Below are 27,992 nucleotides of genomic sequence, written 5' to 3' on the forward strand. Positions count from 1 at the left end.
ATTTAGCTCCACAAGAATCAAAATCTCCCCCACATCCTCTTCAAATTTTCCAAAATCTCGAATACTCGCTACCGCTACGAGCGTCGTTCCGTATTTAACATGCACCCCGTGTACTAAAAGCACCCCCGTCCGTTGCACCCCCCTCGATAAGAGCTAATGGCCAACGCGTTCCATCCTCTCGCGACGGCAATAGCTTCGAAAGTCATTGGAGGCCGCGCTGCGGAGGAAAACGAGGTTGCAACCTTTTCGCGGGTGGAGCGAGTCTCATAATAAGAGAGAATGCTCGCAACCACCCCCTTCGGGTCGGTGCAGGGGTCGGTTGGACAAGGCGGTCGCCATGGAGACGGAAGATCAAGTGGGCAGAGAAGCGGCGCGTCGGGTACGGGAGGGGTGGCAGGAGAGGGGGTGGGTTGATTTCTTCATAACGGCAGCCATTATCGCGCCCTCCGAACCGTCCCCACCCTCCCACCCCCGCGCCTTCTCCTCCTCATTATGTCCCGGGGCGGACGGGAATATTCTTGTTTTAAAAATAATCGCCGCCAGCCGGGTCGCGAATGGCGCCGTTTGTAATTGGAAAAAGTCTCGACTCACGTGCAAGAACGCTGCATTTCTTCCCCAACCACCACCACCCCGACACCCCCTCGCCACCCTTTCTCTGTCCTTTAACTCCCCGTACGTCTGTTTCTCGTTCCTTGTAAAGTTTCTCTCCTCTATCCGGAAGATTAGGATTTCTCCCCCGTGACAGAAGGGGTGGTTTGTTCGCCACGTTATCTCAACCCTTTGCTACCCCGTGTGTGTCTCGAGTATATGCCCATTTGCAGCGGGGAATGGATCGTGGTAATTCGAGAACGTTTCGGAGAGTGAAATACTCGAAACGAGATGCCTAAGAACCTCGAGCGGAGAGAATCGTCGGTATTGTTGGTTTGGAGCAATCGAGGAAACGATGAATAGATCGAAACACGTTTGAGAGGAACGAGTACTCGGAAAGTGTATGAGAAGTTGGGCCAGACGATTGTATTAATGATATTTATTGGTAAACGAATGGAAACACTTTGGGTACGATACAGTGAAGAATATTAAAATTGACAAGGTGCGATTGAATTCAAAAATTGCACAATTTTAAAATTGCATCGCGTTTGAAGGTGTTCGTAGAGCAAAAGAATGTTGCATAATATTGAAATTTAATTAGAAATTTTTTACTTTTAAATTATGCTTTGGCTAGAAGCTTTTGAATTGAGTCTCTATTGAAAGAAACAATATTTATGAATTTAATTCTAAACAAAGTGTACTAAAGTGCATTTCCCTCCAAAAGTATTAGAACACTTACAGAACATAAAATGAATCCGAAAAGTCGTTAGAAAGTAATTACAATATCATTAGATTATTACTTTGAAAGGACTAGAGTCCAACCCTTAAGAATTTCCAAATATGTCACGTCCACCCCGTTTGAAAGTATTAGGACACTCCCAGAAGATTACTAGAATCTTTTAAAATATCCTCCCCCTCTGAAACTGAAACTCTCGAAAAATCATCAAGAAGTTACTCCAATCGTTGGAATCTTCTTCCTCGTTCTTCTGATTCCGAACTGGTACCTAAATTTCAACCCTTCGAAACCTTCCCATTGTCCCTGCACCCGAATCGACGAACCTCGTTGAAAAATCGAAAGGAAGGACGCGCGAAATCAGTTGGACGAGTCTCTCGCGTCGATTTCTCATCGCTATTCACGCCCGTTGTGGCCGATTTCCACAGCCCCCTCCTTACACCCCCGTGGATAACCAAACGCGGGTTTCCATATCGGTGGATCTAGGGTGGTGCATACGTATCACAAGGCGGTTCTTAAAAATTGATGAGACGGTCGGCTCCACGCAAACTAGATGTATCCAGATGCCGCATCCCGTATTCATGATGCTTCCTCGACCACGGTACGGCGTAGGGAACGTGAAACCGGACACAGTGGGGCTGGGGTGAGTGAGAGAGGGGGTGGTGTGTGGCGAGGAGGGGGAGAAAAAATGGAAAAGTCGGGAAAACGCGCGGTTACTGCGAATTCAGCGCGATTAGAATATATCGCGGACAGGAATGGCCGTGGTGCAATATCGTTCCCCCCGGAAACCGCAGCCTTGAAACCGGGGTGAGTGGGGTAGACGCGGTACACAGAGTGGGGGCCACGAACGGTGCGGTTAAACTACCGCAAAGCAACGAAATGTCAGCATTAATATTTCAACCGTCTCTTGTGCGCCGGCCAACGGTCGCCTCTATGCTTATTACACTTATTGTATCGTGGCGCGGTTTAAATATTAAAATCTCGTTTCCCGCTGGACGCTGTCGGCCAAGGAAGAACGCGGACCGGAACGACGGTTGGGCATCGATCCGATTTTCGGGACGACTCGCTCGTGTCCACCAATCGTTGCTCGATTTTTCCCGCGCTCTCGCGAAAATTGACGAATCGAAATTTTCTCCCACTCTCGCGAAGTAAAAAAAAAGAAAAGGTTTTATGCGTAAAATTGGAGTAGAAGGTAGCGCTACGAAAGGTGGAACGCTTCGAGTAGAGAAACGTAAAGTAAAGTATTTGTTTTTGATATATTTTTTGTTGTATGTTTATTTAACAATACTCTCGACTTTTCTATCACATGGATGATTCGTTCTGAGTTGTATCGAAAGTGTATAGGACAAATTTAAACAGTGTAATGTCCAGGTTTATTAAATTCTGTTATAGGAAGATTATTGTAATTTTTGGAAAATTGAAACTTTTTCCCCCTCTCTCAAAGTAAAAAAGAAAAGGTTTCATACGTAAGATCGGAGTAGAAGGTAGCACTACGAAAGTTGGAGCACTTCGAGTAGAGGAATGCAAAATAAGATATTTATTTGCTTTTGACATATTTTATTTATTTCTACTCTTTTAATCCCAGCGCGTTTCTCGGGTCTTTTTCTACCAATCACGATCTCGTAACATATTTTTTATTCTAAATCTAGTCTTTTACAAATTTAGATACAGCATTATTGTGTCGTTAGCTTGTTCGAAACTATTGGAAATTAAGAATAGTTCTTCATAGCTACTGCCAACGCATCGAGGATGAATCATCGAAAAAAGTATCGATTGTTTCGAAAAATCCGGGATCGATCGAGGATAAATTTCCACGGTTCTTTTGTCTTTCGATGAGGTCGGTTTTTTTTATTCCAGCGTGGAACTAAAGATCGTTCGCGTCTTGCAAAATGGTGTCCCGCGCTCTTGTTCCACCTGCGCTTTCGATGTTCATTCGAGTGGAACGATTCCACTGCAGTTTCGTGAGTAATCGAGGTACTCATTTTTTCGATATCTGAAGAGAGAAACTTTGAAAAATTGATATTTCTCGTCGTTAACTCGAACAATGTAAATACCTTCGATGAAAGTACCGAAAGAATATTACGAAAAAGAAGTCTTGAATATTTCCGATATACCGAGAGGGAATACTTCTGATAAAAATTAATCGAACGTATTAAAATTACGACGATTGTAAAAATTTACGATAGAATTACCGTGACAAGGATACGATAAACATAAGAGGATTCACTAACAACTCGCAAATAACAAAACCCAATTGAGAAAAAATTGAAAAATTAAAGAAGAAACAAAAAAATTGTATCGAGAGTACCTTAAGAAGACACTTAAACGAACAGTAGGCAAACATTGATAAATTCTCGAGAAAAAGTTCAAGAATGGAAACAAACTACAACAAGACCACTACGGTACACAAAACACTCGATCGATTCGCGAGTGAAACAATTCGCGAGAAAGAATTGACAAATGAGAAAAAATCCTGGAAAAGTGGGACAAATTGTTGTAAACACGAACGTTGAAATGCAATCGTTTTAAACATCGATACCCGATCGATACCATCGCCATTATTGGAACTTCTAACAAGCATCGAGAGAGAGAGAGAGAAAAAAGAAACGGAAACAAAGAAACGATTGTAAAAGTATTGAACGAGGGGAAATTTCCAAGGACCATATAGGGTGAAAATCGATCGTCTCGTTGCATTGTTTGGAGTCGATCGGCCGGATCGAGAGTTTCCAGTGGATCCAGCTCGTCGATGGACACCGAAAGTCCGTAGAGTTCACCTGTCCGCGTTGCTGTCGAGTCGGCTGTACAGGTGTCTCGTCTACGTAACCGGGTGAATGGGGAATACGTGCACGATAGGTGCCACTTGCACACGGCTGACCTTTATGAATACTAAGGGAGAAGGGGTTGCTGGAGACGGACACGCGATTATTCCAGCCTGTCAGAAGGCGATCGGGTAGAATTAATAAGTGACTGGTTCGCCAACAACAACGAGGGATTGATGCCCGTATGCGGTGGAACACGAGAATCTCAATGTTGCTGAGAAATATCAACTTTCTTGGCGGGAGATCGATCGATATTAGAATAGGGAACGTTGTTATTTATTTAACGGGAATTCTCATTTTTTTTACGGGAGTGTACGAGTAAGTAGAAAATTGTGGGGTGTTTTGGTAGTTGATTGAAAGAGCCATCGAATGTGACTTTGAATGGTTTAATGGTAGTGTGAAAGATTTGAGTAAACGTAGGTTTAGAATTTATTTGTTGTTATTTATTTAACTTTTAAGGGAGTATAAGTAGAAAATTGTAGGGTGTTTTGAAAATTGTAGCTGACTGAAAGAGTGATCGAATGTGACTCTTGAGTAGTTTAATGGTAGTGTGAAAGATTTGAGTAAACGTAAGTTTAGAATTTATTGGTACTTTTTTAAAATAAGTACACTATGTATATAATATCTAGAGTGATTGGTTATTGCGAGAAAAGTGCTTCTAAGGAAGGTTTGCAATTATATTTTTTAGGTGGTGTTTTTTTTTTCAAGTATGATCCAAAAATAATTTAACCGTGCAATATTTCTCGAGTGTAACTATTGAGCTTGGGTTTAGAATTTGCGATGCCCCTTTTTAAGAAAAGTTTGCGATTATATTTTTTAAGTGAAATATTTAATTCTTCGAAAACGATCCCGGAAAAATAATTAAACCGTGTGCTATTTTTCTCCATCGCCCTGTACAATATAAGAGAACGAAAATTGAGCAATTTAATAATACGATAAAAATTCCGAGTAAACGTAGGTTTAGAATTGATCGACGCTTTTCTAAAATAAGAGCTCACCCGATACTTTCGTACGCAGAATGTCCAGAGCGATCGGTCGTTGCAAAAAAAGACCGTACTCCCTATTAAGGAAAGTTTGCAATTACACCGTGCAGCTGAAGTGCTTCCTTTTTTTTACATACAATCCTGGAAAAGTACTCCGAACCGTGCAACATTTGTCTCCATCGCCCCGTATAGTCCAACGGAATAAATAACCTCACTCGAGCGTTCAGAGATTTCTTAAAAGGAACAAGAACGCGTCTTGCAACGCGCATAATACCTCTCTAAAACAAGAAACAAACGAGATTAGAAACCTCAAACCTGGAAGAACTTTGCACGAATTGTGCGCAATCTTCCACAACGCTGCAAACAAGCGAAAACATTCCATGCGAGCGTCTCAGAGATCGAAGAACTCGAACTGGAAATTTTCGGGAATAACTCGCAAGGCGTCACAGGTAGATTTGAAAGTTTCTCGACCTCGGAGAAGGTGGATACCACCAGGAAATAAACCGACCCGCGTGTTTATGCATCCAGGAACGATTTACGGAGCGGATGGAAACAGGACGACGTGTTTAGTGACCGGTTCGCGACGAGAACCGTGAATACGAAAGAAGCGCGAACTTTTTACGATCCTCCGGAGGCTTTCCACGGGAACAGGGCCGATCGTATTTATCGAGAAGTTTGTTCCTTTTTTTTTTTTTTTCTTCCAACGATGTCCACCGCACGAGAGACTTCGATCGCGAGAATCGTAGTCGAGGAAAAATATTTTCAGGTTAATTCGAAGCGTCTCCGGCTCGATCGCATTATCATCGTAACGATTCGGATGACACTGATCGAAGTCGGTTGGTTGCGCTCTCGGGTATTTATGGATCATACCGGCCGTGCTTTAATCGACCTTTTTTCCTTTTTTCTTTTTCTTTTTCTTTTTTTTTTCTTCTTTTCTCTCTTTCTCGAATCGGCAAGGGATATCGCTCGAGGCGTTATTGTACGCTTGTGACTAATGCGCGCGTGTGGAAAAAGTCGATCCGCGACTGGATGCACGAACGAGGTCGGTGTTCATATTTAATGTAAGCGTGTGCCAGTTTCCGACGGCAGTCCTTCGTTTAATAATGAAAACCTGTGCATCAAGGATCTCGCATTGTCCGTTTTTCAGCGGCGCGCAACAATCGCTCGGACGCCACGGTACTCGCATTCCCGGCACCGTTTCCCTTTTTTAGTCGCCCGTTTGTCGAATACGCGAGACTTTTGCAACTAATTCCGCGAACCGTAGTCCTCCGCGCGTCCATGTTCTACGTAATCGTTGCGATTCGTCGATTTGAGATTACTTAGCGCGGTGATGAGATATTCTTGGAAATATGACGCGTGCACCCCCGTTACTGGAGTAGGAGAATATTTGTAGGAAATAAAGTAAATATGAAAGATTGTGCAGAAAGTATTACAACTCTTTCTTTAGGGTTTTTAGAATTAAATGAGAAATTTTTCAAAATTTTTAGGGATGGTGTATACACCCTCTTACAAGAGTAGGGGAATATTTGTAGGAAATAAAGTAAATTTGATTACTCAACATTTTATTACGCTCAATATCTTGTCGCATAACATTGGTATGACAAATTTGTCATACTTTCAAAGATACTTATTCACTCCCACCGAAAAATATATAATCCCACCACAAGCCCACATTATCTCGTCGAAGAATTCTACTCTCCTACTCAGTGATTCAAAATTTCACAATATTGACAGCTGAAACTTCAAAAATTCTTTTCGAACGTTTCACGTTCTTTCACTTGGAGTTTCCCCGAAAAATTCCGTTCCTCGTGATTTCAGTTCGTTGGACAACATTGACAGCTGTGAGGAGAGTCAACGTTCCCTGTCAACGCGTCACGCGTTCCAGTGTCTCTCAAGGAGGTCGCGTGACGCAGAAATCAGCGCTCCCGTTTCTCCTCACCCACTCGCTCCCCCACCCCTCGGCCCCTGTTCCATCGATATGTCATCGTTAGGGTCTCTGTTATTTTCCAACGACGGAGAACGCGCAGATCCGGTCGTATTTGCGGTAGGTTATCCGGCGAGCAGTATTGAAATGTTTGCGTGTGAGTGGGTCCGTGGAAAGCGAACGAAAGGAAAGGAAAGGTGGGATTATCTGAATACAGTCGTTTCAGGGGTGAGTTGCGACCCCCCAGGGGGTAGTAGGTGGCCGCCCTCGGCTGGACGGGTCTTCGTCCACCCCCTTCTCTCCCCACGTGACGTATAGTGGTCATCCTCGAGCCGAATTACCACCATCTTCTTTCCACGAGCACACGCTCCCCCATAGAAGGAGGGGGGACTCGAATAGATTATTTGAATATCGATCGAGGGTCACCCCGGTTTCTGGGAATCGCGATTCCCCGTGCGGGAGGGCACGGCCATGTGTCACGATGATTGGTCCGCGTTTTAGCATAATTCAGGCTGATTGATAACGACTCGGGGTGTCCCGACGCTATCTTCCTGATCGCGATCACGCCCCCTCCCCCCTTCTGGTTTAATCAGGCTGGATGAGGGCACCGAGTTTCACGAAATTATAGGGGCGCGCGTTGCACTCGTTGGAATCGGGGAGTTTCGTACGAGATCGAGGGAAAGAGATTAGCGTACCGAAGTCGTTTCAATTTCGTGCAGACGGTGCGTTTTGATGGTCGATGATACCCACTGTGAACGGGACTGGTAATTTTGTTTATTTGTTCGCCGAACGGGGTTGAGACTTTTGAGAAATTCACCAGTTGGGCGGAGGCTGTGTTAATACCGAATGTTTCGTGAAGCGAGAGTGAACGCTTCGTCGTGAATTACGTTCCTGTTCAATTATCGAGGGAGAAGTTTAATCGATTAGCGAGGTAAGACTCTGTGGAAGTTGTTACGTTCTACTAAAATTAGAATTAAATTGTATACTGGACGAAATAGTTTTGTCTATTAAGAAACCTTCAATTTTGGATGTCAGACAGATATCCAAGTCAATAATTCTAAGTATTATTCGGTTCGTATTGAAGAGCCACGCGTCGACTAGAAACCGATCGATAAGCCTCGCTTATTGATCTCCACAATGAACGATCATCGCAAGCGAGCCTCTCGACAGAAACTTTTTTTATAAAAGATATCCAAGCAGATAATTTAAAAAATCTGTACAGTCCACATTGAAGACCCATACGTCGACTAGAAACCGATCGATAAGTCTCGCTTATTGATCCCTGCGGAAAACTATCATTGTGAGCGAGCCTCTCGATAGAAATCTTTTTTTAAGAAGATATCCAAGCGAGTAATTTGAAAAATTCGTACAGTTCGCATTGAAGACCCATACGTCGACTAGAAACTGATTGATAACCCTCGCTTAAAGATCACCACGAGGAACGATCATAGCAAGCGAGCCTCTCGACAGAAACTTTTCTTTATAAAAGATATCCAAGCAGATAATTTAAAAAATCTGTACAGTCCACATTGAAGACCCATACGTCGACTAGAAACCGATCGATAAGCCTCGCTTATTGATCCCTGCGAAAACTATCATTGTAAGCGAGCCTCTCGACTGAAATTTTTTTCTTAAAGATATCCAAGCAGATAATTTAAAAAATCTGTACAGTCCACATTGAAGACCCATACGTCGACTAGAAACCGATCGATAAGCCTCGCTTATTGATCCCCGCGTAGAACGATCATCGCTCGCGAGCCTCGCGTAAGGATAAGCAACGCGTGGCGCAAGGGGGAAATTCTTTTCGCGGTCTATCATTTTTACGAGAGAAAGACCGAGTTTCCCGGTCGGTTTTATAACGCGACGTCACTAACGAGGCCCCGTTGCACTTTTTGTTGCAGCCAGCGACGCGCTCGGCCGAATCGATAAGGAGCCAGCCTCGCCGGAATCCATACAAGGTGAGTTTGCACAGAGTTTCATCGTCCGTCTGTCGTCCGCTCCTCTCTTCCTCGCTCCTTCTCCTTTCCCCTCTCTTTCTCCCTCTCCCTCTCTCTCTCTGTCTCTTCTCTCTCTCTGTTTCTCTCTCTGTCTCTCTGCCCGCGATACGATTAACGTACCGAAGGGCTTAACCTTCGCCGATGGCAGGAACATAAATTTCACAAACGAATAATACGACACGGCGGACTGAGCGAAAGGCGAGGTATCGGCATTATAAATCCGCATCGTTATTTCTTAGCCCTCTTTTTGCCGGTACGCCCGGTGCAACGGGGCAACGTTTAATTGCAACGATGAGCTCGCGTTGTGTGACGCGACCGCAGAAAATCGCCGGGAAAGGAGCGGATTGATTGAGAAATTTTCAGACCGCAAAGAAGCCGAGGGGGCGTGCGTGCGCGCGCGCGCGAGCGAGTGAGCGAGCGAGTGAGCGAGCAACAGGGATTTTATTAATCGGGTGGAATGGAATTGGTTCGCGACGAAGGATACAGAAGGACGATCGTTGATGGATGCGTCCTTCGTACCTTGGATCTTGTGTTTTACTATGATCTTCTTAGAAAAATTTTCAGGAAACGACAAAAATATACTCAATAGCCTGATTTTTAATTTTCGAGCTTACTTTTGTACCCGGTAGGCACAATTACATATTTATTAGATTTTAGGAAGTATTTCAAGGGCAAGATGAATTTTAGATACAATAATACATTTGAATGAAATGGAGTGTAAAATACTTTTAACGGAGCAAATCTTAACCTTCGAGGTTCATTTTGTCTCCATCCCTTAAAATTGAGATTGAGCACGGATATGTGTTTCCAGATTTTGTATTTTGTGGACAAGATTCCAAATATGACGAGTTAGATAAATTTTTACGAAACGGGGTACATCTGAAAGATTCTTAACCTTCGAGGTTACTTTTTCTTTATTCTTTGGGCAGGAATGCTCACCTCTCAGATTTTAACACTTAACTATATATAATAGCTTTTCGTAAGTGGATCGGTCCGTGTGATGTACGGAAAAAGAATTAATTTGCCAACGATTAAAAATCGTTCCCTGCTACCACGCTACGCTCTCAAGAATACGTAAATAAGAAGCTAGTCCACGGACAGTGGTTCTCAACCGTTCCTCTCCGAGAGTACACGATTACCCCGATGTTACCCGATCAAGGAACTCCTGGCAAAAAGTCTTTAAAGTATTCCGTCGTAAAGTACACGGAACGGAAGGTCAACCCCCTCTTAGTCGCTAGGTCCCAGAGCGTTCCGCGTGGGCCCCCTCCCCTCTCTCTCTCTCTCAGGGCTAATCCTTTTCCACGTAAAATATGTCATAAAACCAATTACACCGGGCGAGCACCGCCCACTCGGGTTCGCGGCGGTTTGTCATTTACCTCGAAGAATTCTTTCGCGGTGTATAACCGGCCTTTTAACTTGGGGCATTATCCGCCAGGTTCTGCTCCAGACTCGGGGGACTTATCGTTCGAGTCGTAAAAGGGCGTGGAATACTCCCCCGACGTCGTCGAAACTTTTCTAGGCTGCGCCATATTTTTCTTTCCTTTTTTTTTAAAAAAAATTCTGAACCCGTCAATCGGAAAAAATTCCAGCGGATTTTATCGCGAACGCGGGACATCTCGAAGCGACAGGAGAGCGACAGGTCGGAGAGGATTCTGGATAATTTAGGCTCGCGTGAGAACCCGTGAACCCTCTATAATTCTGCTGACGATACGCCTCGTTGTCTGGAAAGCGCCGGAGCACTCGTGGGGCTGTCACTTGTCGCAAAATGTAACGCGTCGCGCCTCCTCGCGGGAGACTGTAATGACGGAGAATGCTGGACTTTAACGAGCGGATCGGCGGCACGTTCGAAATCCATCTCGGTGTATAGCTCGACGACTTGGAAACGGTCCCCGCGATACGGGAACCCGAAGCTCCTCCTCCTCCCCCCTACCGAGCGTCCTACCGGAGACAATTTTTCGATCGGTTCCTCGGCGATACGATCAACGTCTCACGTTGTTTAAAGTCACTTTGTTTAAAGTCACGCGTTGGAAATCTCAAAATTTTCTCACAATTGCTCAAATTTCCATTGTTACAAATTTTTTTTAATTTTCAAAATATCCCTATTCTTCAGAAATGGAGTATTTTTCACCCTTTCATAGCGTCACTCCTACGGAACACCATCAGACGATACCCAATAATGACTGTATGTCTCGTCTTCATTCCCACAATTCTGGGTCCACTCCCATGGGCCTTTTTCCAAATTGTCGATATTGGTTACAATCTTACACTCTCTCTCTTTCTTAAATTTAGCTATTGGTGATCTTTCACAACTGGACAACTGACTTTCTCAAATATTCAATTTCCAAACAGTCTCTCTTCACCCCCACCACGCTCGTGCCATTTCCACGGGGCCTTTTTTAAATTGTCGATATCGATTAAAATTCTACAATCCCTCCCTCTTCTTTAATTTAGATATCAGCGATCTGGAACAACTGGACGAACAATTTTATCCAAATTTTCATTTCCAAAAGAGTCCCTTATCTTCGTCCCCGGGTCCCACCAGGGGCCTTTTCTAAATTATCGAGCAGTACCGCGCGTTTGAACAGATTCGACCTTGAGGGAATGCTCAGGCCCAGGCGAATCGAAAATGCATCCACCCCCCTGCCCCTCAATGAAGAATAAGTATCGCGAGGGGCGGGACGCTAACAAAGCTCGTGGAAGAGTCGCAAAAAATCGACGCTGCGGACCCGGAGTCTCGGAAATCCCGAACCGGTCGTAACTTAAGACAGAACTCTCGTAGGATCCTCCGCGAGAGTTCGGGCTGCATCTGTATCCGTCTTCGCGAGTTAGGGGGCGAAACCGAGAACGAGCGAACGATCGTGCCGGCGAGGGGGAGGGGACAGCGGCCGAGAATGGTCCCACAGAGTGGTGGGGCGAAGAGACGAGTGAAGAGGGGAGGGGAGGGGAGAGAAGATCATCGCCGACCTGTGTTTTACTTTATAGCATTTAGCCCCATTGTTTGTCTTATTGCTATTAGCCTCCTTCAATTAGTAATTGTATTTTTAATGTCGATTCCGTGAATTGGGTCCGCTGTGCACGGTTGGGCCCCGACCGAGTTGGGCCCCAACCTTGGCCGGTTCGAGGGAAGTCGGTAGGAGAAAATCATACGGGGGCGAATTGGTGGGGATTCGAGAGGGCCCTGGGTGGGGGGATCGGGCCCGCGGTTGGGGAGAGGGGTGGGGGCATGTCATTAGGAGTCGTTAATATCACGGACCTCTGTAATTTGACACACTTCCGATCGCCTAGCGCCACTGCCGCCACCCGCTCCATTTTTCTTTCTTTCCACCTCCGTAAACCTGTCTATCCTTTTCACTCCCCGCTGTCCCCCTTCCGTTTCTGGATAGTTCGTTCCCTCTTTTCGACGATTTCTCTTTCGTTCGCCGATGGAACCGCAGGTACACACGATGTTCGTGTCGCTCGGGACAGGTGGCGAGACGCAATTAGACGAATACGAAAGCGAGGATACTTACGGTCGATAGTAAATTAATATCGATCGAAGAGGCGCGTCACGACGCGAGTAAAATTTGCGCGAGTTTGGAAACTTGGGTGTTACGATCAAGTTTGGAAACATCCGAGTATAAGAATAGAGTACTCGTTCTTTTCGTGGAAAATGCTGGTAGAGCATTGCACTCGAAAACATGAAAAAAGTTACCGGCTGTAACCTATATTCTCCAGAAGTCGAAGGTGAAAAGAAATATTCCGTTCCTCGCGAAATAAAAAACGAGAAAGAGATCGTCAGAAACGTAGAATATGGTTCAAGAGACGGAACGATGTAAATAAATTGTACAGAATTTGGAACAGTCAGGTCTCGCGGTAAAATTTTGCAAACACTTGTCCACAAAACCAAATATTTCTTCTTCCAATCTAAAGAAAGAGTGGGCGATAAAAATACTCAAAAACACTCAAAAACGTTAAGAAGTGTTAGAAAAATTCATATTACTCCAAAAACACGATACAATTTTTTAAAATCGAATGTCACTTATATCAGGTTGTTCAAAAATTGGTTTCGTTCTTTTTTCTAAAAATGAAACACGATTTTTGTCAGAGTGTACAAACATTTTATTAAATCACACATTCTCCATTTTGGAAAACGAAATGACTTTCCGAACAACCGAACAGTAAATTTAAAAAAAATTCATCTACGAATATTAATTCCCCAAAAATTCACTCCTACTGAAAAAACGTGAGAAAAGTTGATCATTTGACCACTGCGTTCTCCAAAAGTTCGTGTCCGCTTCAGCGACGCGGATACATGAGAGTGCAAGGTCGTAAGCCGGGAGGAGCGCGCCGAACACGCGCGGGCGGGCAAATTTTCCGCGCCGCCGGCGGCGTCACGGCTACCACTCGTCGTTAATTAACTCGGTGCCCCTCGGTAACGAATTGCCGATAATTAACTGGGCCAGGCTCGCGCGCTCACGTGCGCGCGTGCGCATGATCGAGCACGCGGTTCGTAAATCGTCGATGCAGGCCGGTTGCGAAATCGTCCCTCAAAGAACGGGCCCCGTGTCGTTCGGAATGCAAGCAGCCGCGATCGATATGATCCGCGGATGCTAATCGAATCGCTAATCGTTTATTCCTGCGACGTACAGGCACACCTGTTCGACCGATATGGTCAGACCAGAGATTCTTTTAACGCGGGGCTTCATGGAGATCTCTCGAACGGAGAACGGCCAAGTCCCTTATCATACTTTGTAATGCGAACTCCCGACGAGATTTTCTTCGTTCTTTGTCCTGCTTTTTTTTTATTTCTTCTTTTTTTTCCTCTTCTCCTCCCGAGCCCCCTCGTTTAACGACGACCATCTCCAGAAGCGAAAAATCGCGAGGGTCCCGTACCCTGTTCCCTGGGCCCGAACCCTTCGGGTGTCGGTGGCACGGTACGTTCGGAAAGTTGGTAGAAAATAAAAGTTATTGCGAGAGAACGAAGGATTTCTTTACTTCGCGGTTACTATGGGTCGGCGATGTACTTTTATCGAGGAGGAGACTCGAAGTGAGGTTAGGAGTTCACTTATTCGATCGTATGTTGTTTGAAACGTTTGAAATATTCCTGGACTTCGGCAACGTTGTGGTTTGTAGTCGAATCGCCTTTCTAACCTCAAAATACTGTCCTTGTATAATATTTTTTATTTCGGGGGATAAAAGAAATCACATGGGACGAGATACGGGGGATAGAACGATCGGGGAATGGTGATAATAAATTTTGGAAGATACTCGCGAGAAAAGGATGTGGATTGTGTGTATCTTATTCGATGTTTATTCGAAAATAAATATTTGTTCTTTTGGGAATAAAGGTGAGGAAGAAATAGTCAAAATGGTGAATAAAGATTGGGAAGGGATGAAACGATGAGAGTAAAGTGTATATTTTTTTTGAAAAGCCAGTGTCGCGATAAATTTTGGAATCTTTCGACTGTAAAAGTAAATCTAGTTCTTTTCCTTTGGGAAGTGGAAAGACATGTAGTAAAAAAACGTTAAAAAGTATTGTAGGGTTCTATGTAACTCGTGTCGAGAGACACCGTCGAGAACGAACTGAAATTCTCGCTGCGAACAAACCATGCGTTCTATGGTCGTGAAACTCGAGCAGCTGATAGATAAGGCTGTCGGTTCCACATTCCCGTTGCGGAAAGAGCTACATTGTTACTGGTGTAAAGGTACGTTTTCACGTGGCAGTAACTGTCGCGACAGTGTAGCGGTTTTTCGATCATTTCTATGCAATCGCGTGTTACACGAGATTCGTTACACCTAGAGTAACGCGTAATAAATTAATTTTATACGACGTTGATTACTTGCAAAATGCCTTGCAATAAATTAATTTTACGACGTTTATTACTTTTTCAATGCCCTACGCTAAATTAATTTTACAACACTTATTGCTTTTGTAATGCCTTCTAGTAAATTAATTATAGCACCTGTTCGCATTCTTTTGGAAAGGATAAAATTTGCTGCCAAGAAAGTCGAAATTTTTCGATGAAAACGTATCTTAAGAGGAAAAAAATTATTCTGCAAACTTTCTGAGCAAAGTGGTTGATCGTATCTAAGAAATCGCGTAATTTACGACTCCATTCTTCTCCACCTGTCGATCGTTATCCACCTGGACTCGATATCGCTATTATTTCTGTTTACAGTATTTTCTCGATAAATGTGAAAACATTGAGTCCAATATTCGCATTTATAAAGGACAATCCGTGAAACTCTACAGTCGGCGTTTCGTCGACAGCGACGACCATAGAATAGAATAGGAAGCGAAAAAGAAGAATACCGAGCATCGAGACAATTGTCGAACTTTAAAATCCACTTGATTGCTTACAACATTGATACAATCAAATTTTTTTAATTTTCGTTTCTCTTCAAGAAACATTCATCGACGTATTTCTAAGTTCTTCCTAATTAAAACGAGACCAAACATGTCATAATTTATATAACATTTACTCATTTACCAATAACATAAACTCAATATTTTTCACTTACTAAATTAACCTCTCTTCTATTCACACTTACCATAGACGCTCAACGCGATGATCCAACTCGTATCCTCTTCGATCTCATTTCAAACAGAAACACCCGACAAATACGGTAAAATTGTCCTTAACGAAGAACCAATGATAAAAAAAAAATTCATCTTTCCATTAATATTATTTCACATCGTAGTTGTACATCGTAGTAAAGTTCCAAGTATCGCGAAGCGTCGCATTGATTCTCAAAACCTCCTTACTAGCAGGAGAATAAACATTTCACATTTATCGTGTACCACGGTTTCACATTTATCGCGACACGTCTCTCCGCGCTCGGTCACGGATTTTCTGGAAATGGACGAGCTCCTTTGTTCCGTATTCACCGATTCGAGTTGCTCCGGACACTGATAACGGAGGCTTGGATCGGTAATTTCTGTTTCGCAAACTCGCATGCAAATCGCGGTAAGCCGTGTCGCAATCCGCGACGGAGCCGTTTCCTCGAATTGGAGCACCGCGTACGTTTTTGGTAGACGATACCTGGCGGGGAAAAGAGATTCAGTATCGCGACGAAGGACGAGATCGACGTGAATGGAAATCCTGAGCGTCTCGCAGCGCCCAGAGATCGGTTTCGCTTGGAATGCAAACGACCCGCGCGATAAACTCGCACGAAGTAGCGACGGTCGCACGGCCGCGGACGATAATACGTCTTCCTGGTGATTTTGTTATTCAAATGGTTGCGGAGGACCGTGGCGACCGTGGAAAACCGCTATTGAATGCCGAAACGGCTTCCCGACCCTTCCGCAAGAACTTCCATTCACGCCCGGCAATCCAGAACGTCCGGTTCTTGTAGCGCCGTCCCTGGAAAAGCCGCTCCGCTTAGCGGCAAAAAGCCTTACCGCGTATCGTTCGATTCCCGTTAAGCTTAAACGTCGATCTTGCGACGAACTCGACTCGGGGATAGAGGGACTACCGAGAGTCACCACGACCAGAACCCTCTGTTTGTTAATCCGTTGCTTCCACCAAGACGCGAATTCTTGTCACTTCTGGGACGGACGAAAGTAAACTTTTCGGATACGTGGGGTGCTGTGATTCGAGATTTCTAGAAAGAGGGAGTGATTTTCTTTTCGCGTTTTCTTTCAGACAATGACAAACTTTTGGAATAGTTTTACCGTTTTACTATTGTTTTACTATATTTTGCGTTGAGTATTGCGTTTGAAGGATTCTCGAGAGTTGAATGTAAACTTCAGAGAGTCGTACGGTAGTGAGATTGGACTAATAAGGGGAGTAGAATATTTTCTGGATCCTTCTACAGCGGGAAAGTTTTACTTTGCGTAGAGTCTTGCGGTTGACTCGACTTGAGGAAGGATTCTAGAGAGCTGCGCGACGAATGTAAACTTTAGAGAGTCGTACAGTAGCGCGACCAAAATTTTCTTCTATGACTTTCCACAATAGCAATGTTTCAAAGAAAACAGGAAAATTTATGTACACTTCTATATTAAAATACTTACCTTTCTACACTAGCAATAATTTCGTACAAATTAGTATATTTTCATCTAAAAACAAGCAATAAATTACTCTAGAATAATAAAAATACACAACAAAGAATTATACGTGTATAAAATATTATAATCACAATATCGTTGTGTATTGATCTGTTCGATCTGTCTTTATCCAACGTTTCCTTTTCATTTTGCATGGTGCGTATCGCAAAATCGAAATATTCTCTAAGCCCGTTTCCAAGAACGCTCGATCAATCTGTCCCGGTGATTCGTTCGTAAAAAGGGGGTTATGCGAGCGGGAACGTTCAGCCCGTTAACGAACGTTTCCATCGGTAGCAGCCTCACTTTGTTATTCGGATCGAGGGTGACAACGCGGACTCGTTTCGCATGTTGACGAGCCCCCCCTCTCCCTCCCTCGCACCGCCCGAAGGATTCACGCCCCTGGCCGTACGGAGCAAATTCAAATTCCGTGGCGCGACTTTCCCGTGGATTTTCAGATTTTTATCGTCGACCTCCGCCGAACGAGCGTCCCGTAAACGGAATATGCTGATTCGTCCCGAGTGCTGAACGTGGTTTTAGAGACTCCCCCCCATCTACGCTCCCCCACTCTTCGTTTCAACCCCTTTCTCTCTCTCCATTCGACGTCCCGAATCGTCGAATATTTCGACGATCGTTCCCGAAAATCGAGAATTCTTACAGCTTTTAAACGTGATCGAATCGAACCCTTTAAATACGATGGTACTGCGGTGTTGATACGTTTCCAATTCTCTCGCGATCGTTGTTAGAATAATCGATGGTTATTTTCATTTCTGCGAGACAGTGATTCTCAAATTTCTTCGGTGTTGGAAACTCTTTCCACTTTTATGGAAGACTCGTGAGAGTGTAACATTTTTATTACTTTTTTTTGGGTACTATCTACCGAACACATATTTGTTGATATATTATTTTTATAAACTCTAAATGCAGCCACTTTTTTGAGAATTAAGAATGTCAGTAATGCCTTCCAAGAAGAATTATTTGGTACTTACTAAAAGTTACGATACATACAATTGTATTGAAACAATTACAAAATTCTGTATCGTTAATTCATTCTAGAAAATCAAACTCGGAGAATCGAATTCTCTAAACAGAGAATTCCACACAACACACTCGCAATTACACAAATTGTAAACATAGTACACACAAACGTACAATGAAACAATCCTTAAGAAGTCTAAAATCATTCTTGCCTCTATCGAACAATAATTATTTCCCTCCCCATTCTAATTTTTATTTTCTCCTCGGATATTACCTTCTTTCCAAATCAAAGGGTTTCGTCCCGCGAGTAAATGAATAAATAAACAAATAAATCGTCTCCCATATCGAAATCGAGTTCCCAAAGATTCGAGCCAGAACTGTACCTTCCCCCCTTATTCCAATTCTCTCCTCGAAGCGTTCGAACGCCGAGTCCGAGAAATCGAGCCAAGGTCGCGATTAATTTATTTTTCCATACAAATTGGAGCCTCCGTCGGGCGTGTTCGCAACGAAAAACAACGAAACAACGCCCCCTCCTCCCCACCCTTCTCGAGTTTGCACGCGAGCTACATAGTTGCGCGTGCAGAAGACAGCGCCGCGCGCGTCTCTCGTCCGGCAAATCGCGTAAGGGGAAATGAAAACAAGTATAGCGGCTGTTTCTCGGAACGACGTGGAACTCGAGCGTCCGAAGAAAAGGAGAAGCGCCGCGAAACGAGGGGAACGGACCGACTCGGAACGAGCTCGAAGACGTTTTCTTTCTTCGACATATTTCTCACGCCACCCCCCCATCCCCGTCTACCCGGGAGGATGACTTCCGTTCCCTCTTTCACGCTGAAAGAAAGGGAAGACGCGTCTTGAAGAACGCTCACAGTCGTGGTACTTCGATCAGGAGCGATTATTAATTCCCTCGCCCACGAAAATTGAAGACTCGAACGACCGAGAAAGATGCCCGCGCGACGACGCGCGAAACGCGGAGAGGGGGCAGCAGAGAGGAAACGTTTATGAAAATGGCATCCATCGACCGGGTGGGTGTCGGCGCCATTGTTCCTCGTTTCGCGGCCGCGGAGAGTGGGGCAGAGAGAGATAAAGGGACTAGCAATTAGCAATTAAACCAATAAGTCTGCAATTGGTGATTCCATTAATGGGACGGACGTTCCCACAGACGACCAACGTTTTCCTCGCCGTTGCTTCGCGCGCGCCATGATTAAGGTTTGTGTCTCGAAGGGAACACTGGGAACGGGGTTAGGGGCGAATTTTCACGGAAAGTTCTCGAGGAATGTTGAACGAGGAGATAAATCTTTTTTTCTTTTGCGAAACATCGTGGAACGTTGGGGAAAATTATTGATCGAGAACGCGTAACCGTTACGAGGAAAGCGATATTTATATTTATGATGGATTTGAGCTGCGATACGAAATAAGAAAGTAACGAAGAATGGGGTGTGTATTGGGGGAAAATTGCAAGTGCAATTTCATAGAAAAAAGTAATTGGAAGTTATAGAACCAATGTGTCGATGATTGATTTTGAAGGGTTAAATAAGGGGTACGTTGTCTGGATTGATGTTGTTTTATTTTAAGACGAAAAAGGGACACATGTTTAACGATTTACCCGTGATATTCTATATTCGGGTCATTTCAGACCTGGTAAATGATAACTCTGTCATTGATCGTACCGTTTACGTTTATCTTAGGCGCGAGACAACCCCATTTTTCATTATCTATATAATTCTGACATCTACGAGCAAAGCTTAGGTAAATTTTTATCTACCGACACGGGTCACTTCTGACCCATACACCGAACCCCATTTTTCATTGCCAATACAGTACGTTTACTCACGAGGAAAAATTATATAAAATTGGATCTACACGGGTGACTTCTAACCCACACATCGTACCCCCACTTTCCATCGTCGCTACGGTATCCCTATTTACATGAAAAAATGACATGAGCTACCGATACGGGTCACTTCTGACCCACACACCAAACCCCATTTTTCATCGTCAATACAGTACTCTTACTTACAAGGAAAATTTATATAAAATTGGATCCACCGACACTTCTGACCCACACATCGTACCCCCACTTTCCATCGTCGCTACGGTATCCCTATTTACATGAAAAAATGACACGAGCTACCGACACGAGTCACTTCTGACCCACAATACCCAAAGTTTCGATAACATTCCCTGACAACGTACCCGATCAGGTATCGATCCAAGACGCGAGACGATCGGTCCCCGACATCGAGACTCGACGAGCGTTCGAGATTCGTGGACGTTCGGAAATTTATAACCGTTCACCTCGCGAAGGGACGAAAGAAAGCACGCGCCCACGCGCTGGTACGGCCGGTTCGGAAGGGCCCCGGTTCCGGCAGGCAATTAAAAACCTCGAAAGTTCCGCGCAAAAACGTGATCTCGAGGGCCCCCGGATCCGCGCTGGAAGCGACCGTCGCCCGTTAATAAATTCGTGTCCGCGAGTGGGCGGTCCAATGGACTGCCGATAGTGCGCGGCGTGTCCCACGCGTCGATTATACATTAATTAAACAATCAATATTTATTAAGCTTATTATCGGACACGGCGGCGGCCACGGCGCAAGCCCGGTATTAATTCGATTCCGCGTCCACGGTGGGGCCCGTATTTCGCTTAATAGGCGCCATATTGTTCGTAACGACGCAATAAATATGGACGTGGCCAAATGAAGACGATAAATTGTCGAACGCCCCCGCTGTCGGTACCGTGTGTCTCGTTCTCCCCCTCCCTCGATCCCTTTGTTCCCCTGCACACACCTCTCTCTCTCTTTATTTCTCCGTTCGGTATCCTCCGCAATTTTGTTTTCATTCACCCTGACGATTTTTCTGACGCTGTTGGTTTAACGACGTTTAAGACGAAGCTTCGATTTTTTTTTCACGAGGGGGGACTTTTTCTCTACGGAGAGGACATTAGAACGGAGAACAATGCTTTTTGATCCCAGATGTACCTCCGCAACGTTTCGAGGTTAAGTTAATAACAGCGTGATGTGTACTTTGGAGCTATTTTCGTTTTACCGAGTGGCTGAGACCTCTTCTTGTTTTTGAGTAGGCGAAAATAATTGTTTGCGGAAATATTGGGTGATTTTGAGAAGCATCTACTCCGAATTTTATTCGCTGTACCGACCAAGGTTTCAGTTTTCCAATAGTGCAAATTTACTATCTTTAAGTTGCTAATAATTTCGAGGAGTAGGAGTAGAAACTATCTTTTGTGAAAATAAAAATGTAGGTATATTATTTTCGTGTTAAAAAAAAAGATACAATTCATTATTTTTAACTTGCCAATCGTTTCAATGATTTCCAAAATGTCTTCCAGGAAAATAAAAATCTTCAAACATTATTTTCTGTATTGAGAAGACACTAGTATTATTTCGAAAGCGTTCAATCTTTGTACTATCTTTAAATAATTGATAATTTCACTTTCGAAATGTCTTCCAGAAATTAAAAATCTTCAAACATTATTTCCCGTATTCAGAAGACACTAGTATTATTTCAAAAGCGTTCTATCTTTATGCTATCTTTAAATTGATAATTTCACTTTCGAAATGTCTTCCAAAAAAATAAAAATCTTCAAACATTATTTCCCGTATTGAGAAGACACTAGTATTATTTCGAAAGCGTTCTATCATTGTACTAGCTTTAAATAATCGATAATTTCACTTTCGAAATGTCTTCAAAGAAAATAAAAGTCTTCGAGCATTATTTTCGTGCTAAAAAGAGGCTTGTCGTTACAATCGTTTAAACGCCATTTGCCAACCCCTAGTCACACCGACAACTTCCTCCCCACTTCCGGCTCCGTTTCCTGATCACTTATTATAATCAATTAGCGACCGGTTATCTGCCATCGACGAAACGCCGCGTTCTAGGGGTGCAACCCTCCTGATTTTTTATACACCAGCCCACACCGGTTCCGAGAGGGTGGTCCCTGCAACAGGCTGATGAGTAGTCGGATCGGAAGGACCTTTTTATCCTCGCAACCCTCTCGTTAACTTTTCACATATTATCATACAAGGTCCCGGAATCTCTACGTTTATCAAGATAAAACTTTCCTCGAAATCGTCTCTTCGAAATGAAAAATCGAAACCGCGATATATTTATTTTTCTTTTACACAAAAACTATTATGTACTATCAACGTCTTTCTCACCCACTGTCGCGTTTTAACAACACGTTTTCCAACCAATATTTACTTGCTATATCTCATTATTGCAAATTAAAAAATAAAAAAAAGAATTCAAGAGTTGATACATCGATTTTTACAGTGTCTTGGAGTGCACCAACGAGAGAGTTATGTTTAACTTATTGTTAGTGGAACGTAACAGTGAATAACTTTTATATTTTTATATTACTTTTATTACACAAGTCTGATCGTCACGAAGACTATCTTACATCTAGTATATCTCACGTCTTGTTTAAAAGAACATTCTACAGAGTGTACAGATAGTTCAGGTAACAATACAAAGACGTCTCTAGCGTCTAATTTGCATTCAACACGATTCCTAGCGTAGCGATTGTTTCCAGATCGACACACCCTGTAGATATTTGTGTAGATACCACTCGGTATCAACGTTGAAAAACCCGTTGGAACACCGCGATCGTAGAAGCATCGTCATCCCCTATTTCTCGCTCCATATTCGCGAGAAGTGCGTTCACCGGCAAGCAAGAGGGAGAAAGCATAATGTATAGTTCTCTTCGCGGCTTTCCTTGAAGATCTTTTACGTTTCTGCAGAAACCCGATAGCCGCGTCAGCCATTAAACCAGAGACGCGAAAAGGAGGGGCGGAGGAGCGAGCGAGCGGTTCTCTAACAATGAACAGAGAGGATCTCCGATGCACACGTCGAGAAGAGAAGAAAAAAGAAAAGGGTGCCGTTGCGAGGGGGCTGCCTCGTTCGGATGAAGGGAGAGACGTCGTGGTGTAAGAACTCGACTTCTTTCGGCTACCGTAGACCGTCTCGCGAGTACCTATAGATCGTTGGCTCTTCCAGTCGAGGTGAAACTCCTTTTAGGAATCATCGAGAAATCATAGGATCGCCAACCGGGAAGGAACTCCTTGACCGAACGATCGATTCGAGGAACAATGGAGCGGATACACTCCAAAATGGAATCCTCTCGAGGACGTACTCGGCTAGATTTTTATACGCAATTATCCTATTCGAAAATATAAAAGTTTCGTTATCTTGTTCAAAGGAAGGAAGGAAGGGAGAGGGATGGGAGAGAAAACGGTTGACTCGGGGTAGGAAACGAAAGCTTTTGGCAGAGGCGTTCCTCGTAGGACGAGACCGAGTCGTTTTCGAGCGAAGAAACGGTCGACGAGGCGATCCCGGCGCTATGTAATTGTCATTTCGCGTAGAAACGGAGGCCGCGTCTAGACGACGGTAATTGTGGCAAAAGGACAAAGGACGAGACGCGGCCAGGTAAACGGCGCCGTTACGTGCTCACGGGGTTTGCGTGGCGGGAATGGCTGGCCACGCGGAGCTACGGGGCCCCTCCAAGGGAGTAATTAAATCTATTATAGGATTCCACCTCGATCGCCCTGGAACGCGGTGAAATTTTTCCTTAATTTTGCCCTTTACGCTTACCTTCTCGCCCGGGGTTCAGAGGAGCAATCTTTAAATATTCCTCAGGATGTGGCTCATTAACTACTGGTGGAGATAATGTAGGGTTGAATTTCGCTTTCGAGTAGACCTTCGCGAGGGATTGTTAAGATTGGATCTACATAAGTTTGAAGCACTCTGGTTGCCCAATATTTGCGTTGCAATTTTTAAATATTCTTCAGGATATGGCTCATTAACTACTGGTGGAGATAATGTAGGGTTGAATTTCGTTTTGGAGTAGACCTTCGCAAGAGATTCTTAAGATTGCATATATATACCTCTGAAATATTCTCCTTGCCTAATACTTGTATTGCAATTTTTAAATATTCTTCAGGATATGGCTCGTTAACAATTAGTGAAGATAATGTAAGGTTGAATTTCACTCTGATTCACTTTAGACTAAGTGTACCACTTTTTAGTACTCTGTAACTCTGAAGCCATTCTTATAGAAATTTCCTAGAATTTATACCCAATTACTGAAGACACCATCTTGGATCATTGATTCCCCTGAGAATCTTCCAAATCAAAAAATGGAGTAATCTTTCACAAACTGCTCGATACAAGTATCGCAAAATCTCAATATCTATAGAAAAAAACGAGGTAACTTCTGAAAATTAACATCGAGAATACTCTGTTAATCGTGGTAGAAGACAACCCTTAATTTTGTTCCGTTTGCCCAGTACGAACAATTGTAGCAAAGTATCGGTTATCTGGTTGGAACATAAAATCCCTTGATTATTTGGAATGCATCGTTCCTCCGGTACGACGATCTTTTTATTACTCTTGAGCGAACGAATCCCCAGTATCTGTAGCGACTAAACATTTTCTCGTCCCCCATTGGAGGGTGTAACGTCCTCCTCTCGACTGCGCAACTCGAGAGCTGTAAAGGATAACGGGAGGTACGCAGATCCACTTCACCGTCCTCGTTGCACGACAAATTCCAAACTCGATTAAACGTGTCCTCTCGGAAAGTATGGCTGCCCATATCCCGTAGAATTTCCTTTCGCGGAGGCGTTGACCCGAGAGGAGAGCGATAGTTGGAAAACGATCGGTCGGGAGCTAATAAAAAAAAGCTCTGCGGCGGCCTGATAAGCCTGAGGGTATTTCACACTCGGACAGCCCTTGTATCGTCGAAGGACGCTAATGTAGCGTTATTTAACTCGGTTAGGTCTCCTCCCCTTTGCAAGGAGCCCCAGGAAAAATCCGGGGGTGCTCGCCGTCCCGTGAAAACACTGTGGGGGCGGTGACACGCATAAAATAGAAGCCAACGCCATTTAGAACGTCAGGTGCTCGTCATAATTTCGAAAGGGAAGCTTTGCATGGCCAGCTGGGGGTCGCTCGGACCGCTAACTTCCTTGTCGATGGATTATTTTACCGTTTAACCCTTTGCACCCCATAATTGCGACGGTATCGCCCCTTGGATCGAGTGGCGAGTGAAAAAAAAATTCGAGTCACCTCCATTTCCAGGGAAAGAGGGTCGAGTTTTTTTTTCCTATGGTGACTTCTAACCGAGAATTTATTTAGAATATACTGTTTCTGTTATTTGTATATATTTTATATGTTTTGGAGACGGTGCAAGTGTTTAAAATATTTCTTTAATACGTGACCACGCACAGTTTTCGTACCCAGTTAAGGATAGATGATTAATAGGATTCGTAATACGCGATACAGAGAAGGAGAATGAGTTCTTAGGATGTGAAATGTAATTGCGAGAGCGGAAATTTAATAGAAAATGTTCTATTTCACAAGAACTTTTTCCCAATAATAAAACGAGTACTATTATCTTCCAATAATAAAAACAACGATCACAATAATAACCTCGAAAATACCTACTTGTTCTCGTTTCTCAAGAATTTTTTCTTCGATTTCCAAAAAAAGAAAAAAGTAAAAACTTCGCACAAAAGTAACAACTGATACACTCGATCGTATCTTCACACGTGAAACGACGCAAACTATCTAAACCTAAAAACTAGATTAATTAGACATTTAATTACGATCCGGAATATTAACGATCTCACCCTAAATTTTAATTGTTCACACTGGGTTGAAAACCATCCCACAATGCGTATCGGGTTATTGAAAAGATGTGACATTTTTCGAGCCGCAATGCTCCTCGGGGCAGTTAAGAACCGGCCGAAATCGACGTCCTCGAGAAATGAATATCGAGCGGTACGGGGATCACGTGCCAGGAGCCAATATCTGGCGAATATGTTAAAAAAGTCGCACACATCGGGGTCAGTACAGCGTGAAAATAGAATGTAAAGTGTTCGTAGGACCGAAGCGGAGGCCTTAGGCGCGCCAGGGGTGGTGGTTTCCATCTAAGGGGGAGGGGGTTCGGTTTGACGTGTATGACGTGCCGGCCACGTGACCGGTATGCCAAGTCGGCAATCACTGCTCTCGTACTACGCGGGACGAATCTTAAATATGGGATATTCAAATAATCTCGCCACTTCCATCCCTCACACCCCTCCCCCTCTCCACCTCCACCGTTTCCCTTTCTGACGGCGGTCACTCGCTTTCTTTCCATCCCCGCCACCCTTCACGCGCGAGTCTCCCCTCTACCGAGCAATCGCAACCGATCGAAGTCCAACACCGAACGAGAAGAATAACGAAAGAGCGTTTAACGAAAGGTGTTGGCGAAGTTTCGGGAATTGTTCGCTGGAATCGTCGAAGTTGATCGCAATCGCGAATACGCGGCGTGAAATTCCCCTCACCGATCGCCCAACCGCTAAAAATCGAGCACTGGTAAATCGAGGAGTAAGAAAACGTGGAAGATCCGCCGATAGCGGTCAGCGTGTGTTGGTCCACCATACATCAATGCCATCTAGCAGCGGGGGTGCCGGGATGCGAATGGACCCGCGGTGCCAATGTCGAACTCGCTCGCGGAAACCACCCTCTTTTATATGCATAGTCTCATTTCCTTATCGGAAATTTACTTCGCGGAGTTACTCGCCGGACCATTTTTCTTATCGTCCTACGGCGAGCGCGATGGAGTTCCACGAGACCCTTAATTGCTTCTCGTCCCTGGCTCCCTCGGAAGTTCGTGACCCCCGTTACATACCGGTACCGTTGCTCGTATTTGCTTCCCCGTATTTCATTTCAGTTATAATTAGTTTTCGATCGGTTTCGTAGGAGTAGGAAGTCGTGCGGTTGAATTTTGCACCCGAAGTGTTCGCAATTTTATCCAACGGCGAGAATTGCTTCCTCGACCTGTTTCGCGACCCCTCGCCACGGGGGGTCACGCTTCTGGGTATTTCATTTTACTTATTACTTTCCCATCCGACTCGGGGAATGGAAATTCGCGCGGTTACATTTCACCGGACATTTTACCGATTCTATTCCGGGGAAAATAAATTTACAGGTTTCTCGACAACCTCTTCGTGACGGGGGTCATTCTTCTCCGTGTTTTTTGTTTCATTTGTAATTACTCTTCCATGTGGATCATAAATATAGAAATTCGTTTGCTTGATTTTTTCTCCAATTATCCACGATTTTATTTCGATGGAAACGATTCTACCAGTCTTTTGCCCACTTCTCAAAATGAAGTTTCGGTCACTCTTCTTCGTATTTTACTTTACTTAGAATTACTTTACCATCAAGTTCCACTAAAACAAAAATTCATGTACAGGTATTTTCCTCGAACTTTTCGCAATTTTACTCCAATAAGAACCATTGTACCCCCTCTATGATGAGAGTCCCGCCCCCTGTATTTCATTTTACTTATAATTACTGTCCCATCAGTTCCCATTAGAAGTTTGCGCGCTTTTCCCAACAGTATTCTACTCTCATACTCTCATGGTTCCAGTAACTATCCCTTTTATTCTACTCGTAACTACTTTTCGATCCCTTTTCGGTGAAAATTCGTATACCGTTACCAATTTCGTTCCCATAAAAAGGATTCTACCGATTTTTACGAATTTCACGCAAAAGTCGCGATCTTTTGAAAACGAAACGCTCGATGTTTCTCCGTTCTTTCTTCGAAGGCGCGCGTTGTTCCGTGCCATCTGCAACTCCCGGCTGCACCTTCCTGCACCGTTATGCACCGTGCGGACGTATACTTATATGCATCCGAGAAGAGACTCCCGTGTTTGTTCCAGGAGCACGTGCCAAAAGGGTCTCGAGCTCGCGTTCGTAGCGCGCGCACGAGGTTTCATTATAACGGTAGCTGTCGATGACGACGATGACGATCACGGCCCGAGGGGAGCGGAGAGGGGGGGTAGGGCTGTTATCCAGCCGACTATTTGCCGATCCTGCATCTGTCCCGACCCACGCCGTCCTGGAATATTTTCCAGCGGCGGAACCGCGGGCTAATGGCACCATGTGTGTCCAGAGAG

General features: G+C 44.2%; 1 protein-coding gene across 1 annotated transcript in view; it reads left to right on the forward strand.

Moving 5' to 3' along the window:
• LOC143150106 (uncharacterized) overlaps window positions 1-27,992 on the forward strand; it is a 220,882-nt gene that overhangs the window by 174,317 nt on the left and 18,573 nt on the right. The window contains exon 4 of the mRNA XM_076318149.1: window positions 8,949-9,005. Coding sequence (XP_076174264.1) covers window positions 8,949-9,005 — 57 coding nt within the window. The remainder of the gene's footprint in view (window positions 1-8,948; window positions 9,006-27,992) is intronic.

Source organism: Ptiloglossa arizonensis, chromosome 8 (genome assembly GCF_051014685.1).
Source record: "Ptiloglossa arizonensis isolate GNS036 chromosome 8, iyPtiAriz1_principal, whole genome shotgun sequence".
Taxonomy (NCBI): Eukaryota; Metazoa; Arthropoda; class Insecta; order Hymenoptera; family Colletidae; genus Ptiloglossa; species Ptiloglossa arizonensis.